Consider the following 14,236-nt stretch of genomic DNA (forward strand, 5'->3'; position numbering starts at 1 on the left):
AGTTATGGGCAGTGACACTTCTTACAATACACTAAATGTAAGCCTGTCAGCTGTCCTGCTGTTTGATCACCCCGCAATGTGTGTAACACACATGGTGCTTACATTTCTGTGTGGCTTGCTCTGGAGTTATTTAGCTCCCCTTAGCAGAAATAGGACTATTGCACCTTAAGTGGGTGTGACAGAGGAGGATTCTCAGGCCCAAAGGCAACCATTCAACCCTTCATTCATTGAATTTAATTTGATTTCATTGACCATTGTGTGTGTGTGTGTGTATATATATATATATATATATATATATACATATATATATATATATATATATATATATATATATATATATATATATATGTATAAAGCAATAATAATTGTGAAGGAGGTGGAAGTTTTGGTGAGTTCCCACACTTTTTTTTGTAGGACTTGACCCCTGCTCCTAACATTTCTAAAATGTTTCCTGGGAATGAGAATTTAAAGGGCGTGGCTAAATGATCAGAGTTTGGTTTCTGAGTGGTCTGGTCATGGAGTTATAATGATATGGACTAAGTTAGGTCTTTAGGGTTGGCTTTGGCATTTATAAATTTCCTAAAGGAAATGGAACATAAAAAAGAAACCTATTAAAATGTACCTGACATTTCACAATAGTCCTGCTGATTATGGATTGATTTTGAAGCATGGTATAGAAGCAGAAAGATTAAGTAAGTAAATTTTTGGTTCTAGAATAATCTAAGTCACTACAAAGTAATGCCTTTTTTTTTTTTTTTAAACAGCTGGGACATTGAAGCATGAGATAAATATATTTGATGCAAAGTATATCTATGGCTGTGAATTTTATGGTACCAGAAACCTATTAATTATGAATTCCGTCACTGAGAGGTCTTTCCTAAAAATATCACAGGTAATGGCCATTGCACCTAAACATGTAACCATTCTTTTTACCTTAAATGGTAAAGCTATATGACATAATACAAAATATATATTTTCCTGTAATTTACTAAAGAGAAACTAACAGGCTGTTGTATGCTAATGTATGTGTGCAAGGTTTACATAGACAGCTTTGGTTGTAGGCCATCTTACTAAATAACTGCACATTTTCAAAACATCGACACAACGTAAAATAAAGTTTTTGTTTGGTTTTATTGTTTTGTTTTTTTGTATTTTTTTATGAATTGCCCATCTCTGTTATTTAATTGGCAACCGTAAACTGATCTTACATTATAAACACATTTTCTCATGTTGGAACACAGGAGATCAAAGATAAACATAACAACTGACATAACACTGTGATTATTATAAGCTATGTGCCAAATACTAATTGAATTCACTTCATTGTAAATTGACCTGAATTCTATGGAATTTGGTAGTGCTTTAGAAATAAATACAAATAATATGCATATATATACAATCAATATTTCCTCTTTATTTTTAGCATTCAATTCAGAATCTTTGTAATGTTTCTGGAAAATTTGGAAAGCTGGTAGATTACTGACTTCTTGGATAACTTGAGAGTTAGTTATAAAATAATATGTCTACCAATCACTATTTAGTTTTTGCAGATGATACCACATATGATGTATGTGAATCAAACAATTGAAAGATGAACATACTTTGTTATCAATTATAGAGAGCTGTCTGGGCCATGAGGAAGATACATCACACTTGTATTTTATGTAAAGAACATTTTGTACTTTGCCTTATTGTTATGTTAAATTGTATGCAAATGAATGCAGTGGAATACTGCCCCAAGTTGAGTCATTTTAGTGACTGCATCTCTACTAATGCTGATAAATGACCCCCATTGTGCAGTTTGATTTTAGTTATGTTTTCAAACCATTGAGAAAAAAGTGAAGCATTTGTAGTCTTATATCCAGGGTTTTTAGGCAACAAAATGATCAAAATATATTATTATGTTTGGTTTTCTAATTGTATATAATGACAAGCACCTAACTTTTTTGTATAATGTTTTATTTGTAAAATGTGATATCATTTTGTACCTTTTTCTATAATGTTGTCCATTAGCTTTTAACTAACCAAAGTCGAGTTCCTAATATGCAGTGTAAGATGCGTAGATGCTTCGTCAAATAATTTGGAATAACAAAAGAATACCAAAGGAAATGTGATTTTACTACTGAAAGATCATGTTAGCCTAAGCTTGACTTTTTTCCACTATATAATTAAAATGACTGATCAAGTTGATGCAGAATCTGTAGGATAACTAAATTATAGCACATTAGTTGACACAGTTAAACACATTAAACGGACAAGTCCATTTTTATCTTTGTTTCCCCTAAAAGAGGGCATTTAAAAAAAATTCATTTAATTATTTGCAGTTGTTTTTTTTCTCCTAAATAAACCAAAGTTGAATTGTCACATTTGTAGAGGTGTGTCCCTACCCACCAGTAAAACAGAGGCAGTTGGCTTTATCAGCCAGTGAGGCTTAGTAGAAAGCACAGTTACAATGCTGCTGTATTCGTTTAAATTTAGAAAGCTTTTAAATTATCAGGTTTTTTTTAAAGAAAAATATTTTCAAATATATGAATGCAGCTTTTTCTCTTTAAAATACATAACATGTGGTCATTGAGTAGATCAGTAATCCTTATTAAATACCCTCAAGTACAGCCAGCATGGCTGATGTTTATAATATTTGTTCTTGCCTTAATCAGTATATCTCTTATTGGGATTTACTTATATATTTTTAAACACAGAAGGCTCAATTCCAATCTTTCTGATTTTTTTTGTTTATATTAGAAAAACAGGAACAGATATTTTTTCATTAATGTGATCATAATATTTCTGAGTCAGACACAGCTGTTTTGATCTCAATTTTTCCACAATTAATTACAGATAATGGATGTTGATCATTGAACTAAAAAATAGGTTAACCTTTTGAGTGCTAAGCTGAATTTAATATTTGTCTGTTTTTTACTATTTTCAAAAACATTTTTTTTTACTTTTTTATTTTTCCCCCCAGATCCCAAAGACTTATACCATTGGAAAGGTTAGGCGATTGCCTTTCCAATGGTGGGTCTTGGGGGTCTGTAGCTGATACAGGTTACTAAGCAGCATGTCCCCTTTCCCTATACTTTGTATTAACAATTTTAAATAAAGTTGCGCGGTGACGTCATCACGTCATTGCGCATGACGTCACTGCACGTAACGGAAAGTAGGAGCTGATGGGGGCCCCCAGATTGCAGAAAAGGTAGTTGAGTGCTAATGACGGCTCTGAGCCGTCATTAGCACTCAAGGGGTTAAAGGAATAGTCTAGTCAAAATTAAACGTTCATGATTCAGATAGAGCATGCAATTTTAAGCAACTTTCTAATTTACTCCTATTATCAATTTTTCTTCATTCTCTTTTTATCTTTATTTTAAAAAGCAGGAATGTAAGCATAGGAGCCAGCCCATTTTGGTTCAGCACCTGGGTAGCGCTTTCTGATTGGTGTCTAAATGTAGCCACCAATTAGCAAGCGCTACCCAGGTGCTGAACCAAAAATGGGTCAGCTCCTAAGCTTATATTCAAATAAAGATACCAAGAGAACAAAGAAAAAAATGATACTAGGTGTAAATTAGAAATTTGCTTAAAAATTGCATGCTCCATCTGAATCATGAAAGTTTAATTTTGACTAGACTATCCCTTTAATGGAGTCTGTCTGTGTGTGTTTCGTAGTAGGACAGAGTCGGGTTTATGATAAGTGTTAAACAATCTAAATGCCATTTGTATATGGGCGTGATGAGTATACTGGGCATGTTTGCTATTTAATATTTTAAAAACAGTCTTTTTAATTTTTTTAAATTCAGATTGAAAGCTTTGTTCTCCTTTTCTGCAAGATTTTAATCTAAAATCAAGAAGAACACTGCTGGTAATTAATTCTCATAACAAAGAAAGTGAACACAACTTATCTTCTATAACAAGATTTTAACAGTTCTTATACGGTAAAATGTGAAACTGCTAGGTGGTGAGGTTTTAAATATTGACAAAAGTTCCAAACCTCACTTTACAGAACAAGGTTTGCCTTTGCTGGATTTCTTTTACTTATGATGGGGATACAAAGTTCTATAGATACTGTAAACTTTGCTTTTACAAAACAATATTGAAAACTTTTTTTACTGCAAAAAAACTGTACAAAAGATTTTGCTCATTTATAAAGAAGAGGGAACAGCAAACTGTTAAATCCCAATCACAAATACTCTATGACTGATAGAAATTCAGTTTAAGAATAAAAAAATACTTTTAACTTAGAATCATGAAAATGTGAGCATTAAATAAAAACAAATATTTAAGAGCACAATCGCTAAATGCCATTTTTAGATGTTGCGGTCATGATTTCCATTTTATATAATGTATATGTATATTAAATATATATATACATGTGTAAATATATGTCCCACTCACTACCATTGGACTATACAATAGTGCTGAATATAGCTTTAATTAGTCTAGGCCATATATTCATATATACTTTTAAAATTACGTCTGTGGCCATTTCAAAATATATTGCACATGTGCAAGATAATAGAATTATTCCAAATTGGCTTGGAATACTGGCAAACACGTCTAAATGGCCAGTTTTGCACTTAATTAACATCCTTTCGGCTAGATTACGAGTCTTGCGTTAGCCTTAAAAAGCAGCGTTGAGAGGTTCCAACGCTGCTTTTCAACGCCCGCTGGTATTATGAGTCTGGCAGGTACAGGTGTACCGCTCACTTTTTTTCCGCGACTCGAGCATACCGCAAATCCACTTACGTTAATTGCGTATCCTATCTTTTCAATGGTACTTGCATAACGCCGGTATTACGAGTCTTGGAAAAAGTGAGCGGTACACCCTCTCCTGTCAAGACTGATACCGCTTTTAAAAGTCAGTAGTTAAGAGTTTTATGGGCTAACGCCGTAGCATAAAACTCTTAACTAAAGTGCTAAAAAGTACACTAACACCCATAAACTACCAATTAACCCCTAAACCAAGACCCCCCCCCCGCACATCGCAAACACTTAAATCAATTATTTAACCCCTAATCTGCCGACCGGACATTACCGCCGCTGTAATAAATATAATAACCCCTAACCGCAATATGATACAATACCCGGTATTCACAGAACCTGGGAGAGGGAGCCATAAAGGATTACTTTGTAAATATAATGGTTTTTCTTGCATTTGAAAAGATATAGAACCACTGATTGTGCACTATTGGCGCCCTCTTCTTTTCTACCTTTCTACAAATCTCAGACTGGCCAATCAAAATAAAAAAAGATTAAGATGGGCAAAAGAACGCAGACACTGGACAGAGGAAAATGTGTTATGGGCAGACTAATCTAAGTTTCAGGTGTTCAGATCACAAAAAAGAAACTTCGTGTGACACAGACCAAATTAAAAGAAGCTGGAGGAGTGCTTAATGCCATCTATCAAGAATGGTGGAGTTAATGTGATAGTCTGGGGGTGCATTGGTGGTGGTAAAGTGGGAGATTTATACATGGTAAAGGGGACCTTGACGAAGGAAGGCTATCACTCCATTTCACAATGCTATGCCATACCCTGTGGATGGCGCTTGATTGGAGCCAGGTTCCTCCTACAACAGTGCAATGACCCAAAGCAGAGCTCCATACTATACAAGAGCTATATAGGGAAGAAGCAGTCAGCTGGCATTCTATCTTTAATGGAGTGGCCAGTACAGTCAACATATCTCAACCCTATTGAGTTGTTGTGGGAACAGCTTGACCATATGGTACGTAAGAAGTGCCCATCAAGCCAATCTCTCAGGTTACCTCAACAAATTGACGACTAGAACGCCAAAGGTCTGCAAGGCTGTAATTGCTGCACATGGAGGATTCTTTGACGAAAGCAAAGTTTGAAAGGCACAATTATTATTTCACTTAAAATTCATTATTTCTAACCTTGTCAATGACCATTTTTCTTATTCAAACTCATTTCATGTATGTTTTCATGGAAAATAAGTACATATCTGTGACCCTAAACTTTTCAATGCCAGTGTGTGTGTATATATATATATATATAAATATAAACTTAATTGTTGCAAAGTTACAACAATGTGTCGCACATGTAAACTAATGGATCATTACGTTTATTTATTAAAGATGTTGCAGCAAGTAAATGGCGTCATCCTCCAAGGAGATTGTGGCGTTGGTAAAACGGAAACAGTTAAGGTACCTGTATATATAATATTATAATAAATCAGTTTCCAACCAGATAAAATGGTATAATTGGCTAAAAAAGAAAGACCTTAAAGTGACAGTGTACAGTAAAATTGTTTTCCTCTTAATGTGTTTACAATTAAGGGGTAGATTACAAGTAGAGCACTAATTATCGCTTCCGCTCGCGTGCTCACTGCGATTGACTTTGTCTTTTTGCGCGTCAGATACTGAGCATATTACAAGTTGAAAGTAAAAAGTTTTCGCTCACGTGCTAACCCAACGCATACAAGCCGAATTTACAATATCACAATCACATTAACATATTCTCCCATAGACTTTAATGGAGCATGAAAAGTGGGAAAAAAATAACCTACTCGTGCACAATCCCACAATCACATTTTCTCAAGTGTGCTAAACCGACATGAAAATATTAATATTTCACATTCAAATGATCTTCACATACCAGAATATCTTCTATTTATTCATAAATACATATTTCTATATTTAATAAACTAAAGTACATTATTTTCTTTGTGAAGAACGTAGGAATGTAAAATATGCTTATTATGTATTGTGTTTCTTGATTTAGACCTTAACGCGGTTGGGTTAGCGCACATGAAAACATAGTATTCTTAGGCGTGTTATTGAAATATTACATATAAAATACTTAAAAAGTTATAATAAAAATGATTAAAAAAATTGTAAAATCTTTACATATATTCTATGGATTATTTATAATATTTTACAGTATGTTTAATAATTTTCAATATTTATCCATTGTTTTAATATTTTATATCTAATATTTTAATTACACGCCTTAAGAAGTTTTCATGTGCGCTAACCAACCGCGTTAAATTCAATTGCGCTCGAGTGAGCACGTTTACTTTCAACTTGTAATATGTGCGCTACTTCTGATGTGCAGAAACAGGTGCAATAAACCTGGTATTGCTCAAGTGCAACTGTTAGCCTGCCACTCGTAATCTGGCCCAAAATGGAAGAGTAGACCTCATATTTACACACAATCTTCCTTATCTTATCTCTCTATGAACAGAGAGACCCATACTTAGAGAGCACAATGGAAAATTAAAATTTTAGTACCTCTCTGTCCAATACCCCACTGGAGGCATGTTTTTTTTTTTTTTACTTCTTGTCTACATAGCTTTTCTATTATGCAATGACTATGCAATGCTCTTTTATTAGTTATTTTATTTGCTTTTCCTTTTATTTAACTGACAGTTGTAGTGTAGCCAATCCCCCCAGAGGTGCTGGATTGCATTCCATAGAATGCATAGCCCTGACACACCAACAAGCTATATAATGATTGGTGGATAGAGCTTGTTTATCTCAGTTTTTATTTGGGAAGAACAAAGGAAATCAGATAAATATTCAAGGGTTGTCTCTCAGGTCTGCAAAACAATAAAATCATTTTTAACAAAATAACAGTTACATTAATATTTTGTATGTAAATATTTTGCAATGCAAGTGACATAAAAAATGATGTTCATGTCCCTTTAAATAAGCGAGCACATTATTATTTTTCTCCAGCCTGTAAATATGCTCTGTAACATGGCTGCTGACATTCTCTGACAGGAGAGAAAGGCCTTACATTTGTGTATATAACCATATATTTTGCATTTTTCAGTTAAATATTTTTTTTTACAATTTATAGCCCCAGACCTTACTAATACAAACAAAATGATAAATGTTTTGATACCAATTATAAATTGTAATACTTTTGTGACTGTTGTGTCACATGATGGTTCAGAATACATAACATTCACTATGTCCTTAATATGATCTGCCTCCCTATCATTCAATACTTTTTTTACTGTAGGGCTTATCATATTTATTGGGAACGTTCCTGTTTCTTTTCACCTGCTCTTCAACCCCAGATGCATCTGCTCTGAGCAGAATATTAAAGGGAACATCTCATGTAAGTATTGTTCTTCAGTTTTTTAACACCAGCTTTTTAAAATGATATACTACAGTATTGTAGGCAGATCCTTTTCAGTGCATAATTGCTGATACTATACAACAAGTTATCATCCTGTGGTGCAAACATAACTGCAGGATACGGCTATTAACAATCAATGCTTGTATCATAGAAAACATTATTCATGTTAACATTAAGTTGATCTCAATGCACAGCAATCTGTTGATAAAAAGTTCATTTTAATGTGATTAACCAGATTTATCAAGTAGTCAGCGTATGCATTAATATATATTAGTGGACCCGAGGACTGTGTGCGTGATTTAGGGATAACCATGTTGAGGTGTTCTCATTTGTCACAGTAATATAATCAAACAACAAGCAGCATGTTTACATATTACATCTAGTTCATAGCAAATTAACATACATTTTTATATCTAGAAGACTTCCTTCTAGCATTTGTTTATTTTCATACTTTCAAAATAGGGCAATCTGATGCAAAATATGTCAGTCATGGCAAGACCCAGGGTAGCCTGCTCACTGATTGTCCTCAATTAAGAGTCACAGAAAATTTGGACATTTAGAAAATGGAAGTGCGTGCAGCTCATATACTCTGTCCTGGTGGTGCACGTACACTCTCCTGTGCTGCCTCTGTTGGGCAAGTAGTGCCTGTTCTCAGTTTTCACATTTTCCTATGTTGCCTCAACAAAATATTTGAGTCAAAAAAGGAAAATCAATACATCTATGTAAAAGCAATTGTGTCTGTTACCCTCAGGGTGTTGTATTAAAATAACTAATAAAGATGCTATTTGGACAGAAATTAAAGCGCTGGTAATTCATCTTTAGTGGTTTTACAAGTGCTCACTGCTCAGCGCTACAGTTATTTTGCTTTCTAAAACAAACTCTTTCAATGACAAACACTCCCTGGGAATCGGGAAAAGCATAAACTAGATACGTTTATTGTTTTAGGAAATATTGGGCCTATGGTTCTTAACTGCTGTCAAAATCTATGTTTCAAGTTAATATATCGCTGCTTTAATCCCATATTTTGCATGCAGGACAGATGCTGGAGTTGCTTTGACGATTTTCATCTCCTGTCTAAAGAGGCGGTATCTGTTTTTATGCACAGTGCCCAGGCTCTGTATGACTCCCTGAAAACCAAATTACCCAGGATCACTTTACAGGACGAATATAAGGTTTGTATTGGTTATTTAAGATTTAATACACCTGAAATAGTTATATAAGATAAACCTGAAATGATACATTCATAGCTGACCTTGAATCTGCTTTTATGTAAACATACTGCTGCAGTAGTTAACATCTTGCTATGGGTATACAGTAAAAGATACAAAACAACGCCATCTGTCACACCAAACAAGTGTCCCATCTTAGAACATTATGGGCCAGATTACAAGTGGAGCGCAAATGTTTGTGCCTGAGCGATAGGGGTTTTGTCTTGAGTGTTTGCGCTTGTAGTGCTTAGCGCTCATATTATGAGTTGAAAGTAAGCAAGATAGCTTGAGCGCAATCACAATTTACAATAGAATGATTACAGCGACTTCAGAGCTTTGGTTAACTGTTTCGCAAAACTAAAAAACACAAAACACAACAAAAATACATTACAAAGTATAGTTACACTCATAATAACACGTTCTAATAAAAAAATATTCAAAAAATATTGCACACAAGTTATAAGGGCTGAAAAATATGAGCTCTCAGGTGTTAGAAACAAAAAGGCAGGCAAAGGGCTTTAACATAGAGATAAATAGATCTATGACTATATATATATATATATATATATATATATATATATATATATATATATATATATATATATATATATATATATATATATATGTATTTACAGATATATATATATACACATATAAACATATATATATATATATATATATATATATATATATATGTATTTACAGATATATATATATACACATATAAACATATATATATATACGTACACACACATAGACATATATATAAGTGCAGTTAAGTAGATGAAAACATGTAAAAGTATATTGAAATGTTCATATTTAATAAAGGTTTTAACTATGTATTTACTGTAAATATTTCACATTTCAGTGTTCTGCACATAGCAAAATATGTTCTAAGTATTTCTAAAAAGAAAATCCTATATATATCTGTTTATATCTATACCTATATATAATCCTCTATATATAGGTAGAGATATAGACTGTAGCAAAACATCAGATATATATAGAAATATGTATTTATAAATAAAAAGAACATATTGTTTTATGTGCAGAACATTGGAATGTGAAATATTCATATTTTCATTTTGGGTTAGCTCAAATTAGAATATGCGATCGGGTTTGCGCAAGAGGGGGGGTGTTCTTTTTTCACTGTTTTCTCTCCATTGACTTCTATGGTGGAATACTTGAATACGCACATGATATTCTTTCTTCTGCTATTTGTGCTTGTCGGGTTAGTGCAAAAGTGAAAACAGTTTACTTTCAATTTGTAATATGACCGCAATCCGCAACTTCTATCGCAATTAGTGCTTGAGTGGAAGCAATCATTTGCACTTCACTCGTAAACTGGCCCTATATTGGCTTTACAACCCTTCTTCATTATCTTTATATAAGAACAAAACAAACAAAAAAGAAGGGAAGAGGTAAATTACTTTTTTTTAATCAAACCTCAAGTAGGTTACATGTAATGAATAAAGCAAAACACACAATAAAATCAGCAGAAGTAAAATATAAGAAGTTCTAGCACTGCAAAATATGAAATTCAGCATTAAACAGACAGTCTAGTTAAAATTACAATTTATGATTCAGATAGGACATGCAATTTGTTTGTTCTCTTGATATTCTTTGTTGAAAGGTAAACCTTGGTAGTCTCTTATGCTAAATGTTAAGCCCTTAAACGCCGCCTCTTATCTCAGTGCATTTTGACAGTTTTCCCAGCTAGCCAGTGCTAGCTCATGTGTGTCACATAGAAGAATGCAAGTCTGCCAAAAGAACTGAAATAAGTGGGCAGTCTGCAGAGGCTTAGATACATGGTAATCACAGAGGTAAAAAGTATTTTAATATAACCGTGTCTATCTTTTTAAACAATAATAATTCTGGAGTAGACTGTCCCTTTAAGTGATGGACTAATTCTCACTGGAGAAAAGAGGCAGTTATAAGTGTAATCAATCCAATGAGAGTTTAAAGGGACAGTCAAATAAAAAATTTTTTATTGTTTAAAAAGAGAAATAATCCCTTTATTACCCATTCCCCAATTTTTCTCAGAAAACACAGCTATATTAATACACTTTTTACTACCTCTGTGATTACCTTGTACTGTATCTAATCCTCTTCTGACAGCCCCTGATCACATGACTTTTATTTATTATCTATTGACTTGCATTTAAGCCAATTAGTGCAATGTCATCCACAACCCACGGGCGTGAGCACAATGTTATCTATATGGCGCACATGAACTAGCACTCCCCTGTTGTGAAAAGCAAATAAAAAAGCATATGATAAGAGGCTGTTTTTAGTTGCTTAGAAACAGGCAAAAATTTAGAGGTTTAAATGTTATAAAGTATATTAATATCTTTTTAAACAATACCATTTTTTGTGTTGACTGTCCCTTTAATTACTTTTAAGAACTAGGGGCAAGATTATATATGTGGCGTCGCACAAAAAAGACTGCAACGTCGGTTTTTACGCGGTTTTGGTATCACATATACAGTGGCTCGTATATATTTCACCCGTCGCCCGCAATTTTTACTCCGATAAGCTAACAAAGAACCGCATCGCAAATCGGTATCACATATTCAGCGAAAATGGAGACATTTTACTCCATTTTCACCTCTCCACACATAGGCAGGTGCAGCAAGACTTGCGCTGAGTATGTGAGCACCGTAACCCCCAGAAAATAGTAACTAACACCTAAAGCATGCGCAATATCTATCTACCTTCTGAAAATAACTAACATCTAATGCATGCGCAATATCTATCTACCTGTCAACCATCATCCCCCACCGCAATAACTAATAAACTATATTAACCCCAATCCGCCAACCCCCACATCGCAAAACATCTAATTAACCTATTAACCCCTAATCTGCCAACCCCCCACAACACTATATACCTAATAAAGTGATTAACCCCTAAACTGCCATCACCATACAACGCAATATACCTTAATAAACTATTAACCCCTAATCCGCCATTCACCCATATCGCAAGTGCCTATTAAAACTACTAACCCCTAAACCGCCATCCCACACCAACGCAATAAACTTAATTAACCTATTAACCCTTCACTCTCCATTAACCCAGATTGCAACAAACCTAATAAATCTATTAACCCCTAATCCACCAAACCCCCACAACGAAAATAACTAATTAAATTACTAAGCCCCCTAACCTAACACCCCCTAAATTATCCTAAATAAAAAAATACTAAGTTACAAACAATTAAAATAAAAAAGCTAACATTACTTAAAAATAATAAACCAAATTATCAAAAATAAAAAAATTAAATCTAATCCCTATGAAAATAAAAAAGCCCTCCCAAAATTTATAACACCGCCTAATCTAATGCTAAACTACCAATAGCCCTTAAAAGGGCCTTTTGTAGGGCATTGCCCTAAGTTAAACAGCTCTTTTACCTTAAAAAATACTAAGTCCCCCTTTTAACAGTAAACCCTCCCCCACCAAATCCCCCAAAATAGAAAAACCTAACACTAAAACATCCTAAACTACCCATTGCCCCTAAAGGGGCATTTGTATGGGCATTGCCCTTAAAAGGGCATTCAGATCTTTTACTGCCCTTAAAAGGGCATTCAGATCTTTTTCAAAGGCCCATTAAATCCCTAATCTAAAATAAAAACAAAAAACCTAAGTCTAACCCCCAGATTCCATCAGCCAATCAGAATTTTCCTACCTTAATTCCGATTGGCTGATAGGATTCTATCAGCCAATCGGAATTCGAGGGACGCCATCTTGGCTGACGTCCCTTAAAGGAACCTTCATTCATCGACTAGTCGTCGGAAGAAGAGGATGGATCCGCACCGGAAGATGGAGCCGCTCGTCATCGGATGGAAGAACATAGAAGATGCCACTTGGATGAAGATGTTTGCCGGTCCGGATCTCCTCTTCTGCCCGGATAGGATGAAGACTTCTGCCCGAAGATGGACTTCTACAGCCGCCGCTTGGATCAAGACTTCAGCCGGAGGATGGACGTCTTCAGCCCCCCGCTTGGGCTTGGATCAAGACATCGGAGCCTGGACCGATCGCTGATACCCGGTGTGGTGAAGATAAGGTAGGAAGATCGTCAGGGGCTTAGTGTTAGGTTTATTTAAGGGGGGTTTGGGTTAGATTAGGGGTATGTGGGTGGTGGGTTGTAATGTTGGGGGGGGTATTGTATGTTTTTTTTTCCAGGCAAAAGAGCTGAATTCTTTGGGGCATGCCCCGCAAAAGGCCCTTTTAAGGGCTGGTAAGGTAAAAGAGCTTTTCTATTTTAATTTTAGAATAGGGTAGGGCATTTTTTTATTTTGGGGGGCTTTGTTATTTTATTAGGGGGCTTAGAGTAGGTGTAATTAGTTTAAAATTGTTGTAATATTTTTCTAATGTTTGTAAATATTTTTTTAATTTTTGTAACTTAGTTCTTTTTTATTTTTTGTACTTTAGTTAGTTTATTTATATTTATTTGTAGGTATTGTATTTAATTAATTTATGGATAGTGTAGTGTTAGGTTTAATTGTAGATAATTGTAGGTATTTTATTTAATTAATTTATTGATAGTGTAGTGTTAAGTTTAATTGTAACTTAGGTTAGGATTTATTTTACAGGTAATTTTGTAATTATTTTAACTAGGTAGCTATTAAATAGTTATTAACTATTTAATAGCTATTGTACCTGGTTAAAATAAATACAAAGTTGCCTGTAAAATAAATATTAATCCTAAAATAGCTACAATATAATTATAATTTATATTGTAGCTATATTAGGATTTATTTTACAGGTAAGTATTTAGCTTTAAATAGGATTATTTATTTAATAAGAGTTAATTTATTTAGTTAGATAAAAATTATATTTAACTTAGGGGGGTGTTAGTGTTAGGGTTAGACTTAGCTTTAGGGGTTAATAAATTTAATAGAGTAGCGGTGAGGTCCGGTCGGCAGATTAG

The 14,236-nt window shown here is 34.0% G+C and overlaps 1 protein-coding gene across 1 annotated transcript in view; it reads left to right on the top strand.

The window, feature by feature from the left end:
- LOC128657631 (uncharacterized) overlaps positions 1 to 14,236 on the top strand; it is a 524,168-nt gene that overhangs the window by 222,548 nt on the left and 287,384 nt on the right. Inside the window, exons 44-47 of the mRNA XM_053712016.1 lie at positions 765 to 892; positions 6,085 to 6,153; positions 7,976 to 8,074; positions 9,130 to 9,277. Coding sequence (XP_053567991.1) covers positions 765 to 892; positions 6,085 to 6,153; positions 7,976 to 8,074; positions 9,130 to 9,277 — 444 coding nt within the window. The remainder of the gene's footprint in view (positions 1 to 764; positions 893 to 6,084; positions 6,154 to 7,975; positions 8,075 to 9,129; positions 9,278 to 14,236) is intronic.

This window comes from Bombina bombina, chromosome 4 (assembly GCF_027579735.1).
Source record: "Bombina bombina isolate aBomBom1 chromosome 4, aBomBom1.pri, whole genome shotgun sequence".
Taxonomy (NCBI): Eukaryota; Metazoa; Chordata; class Amphibia; order Anura; family Bombinatoridae; genus Bombina; species Bombina bombina.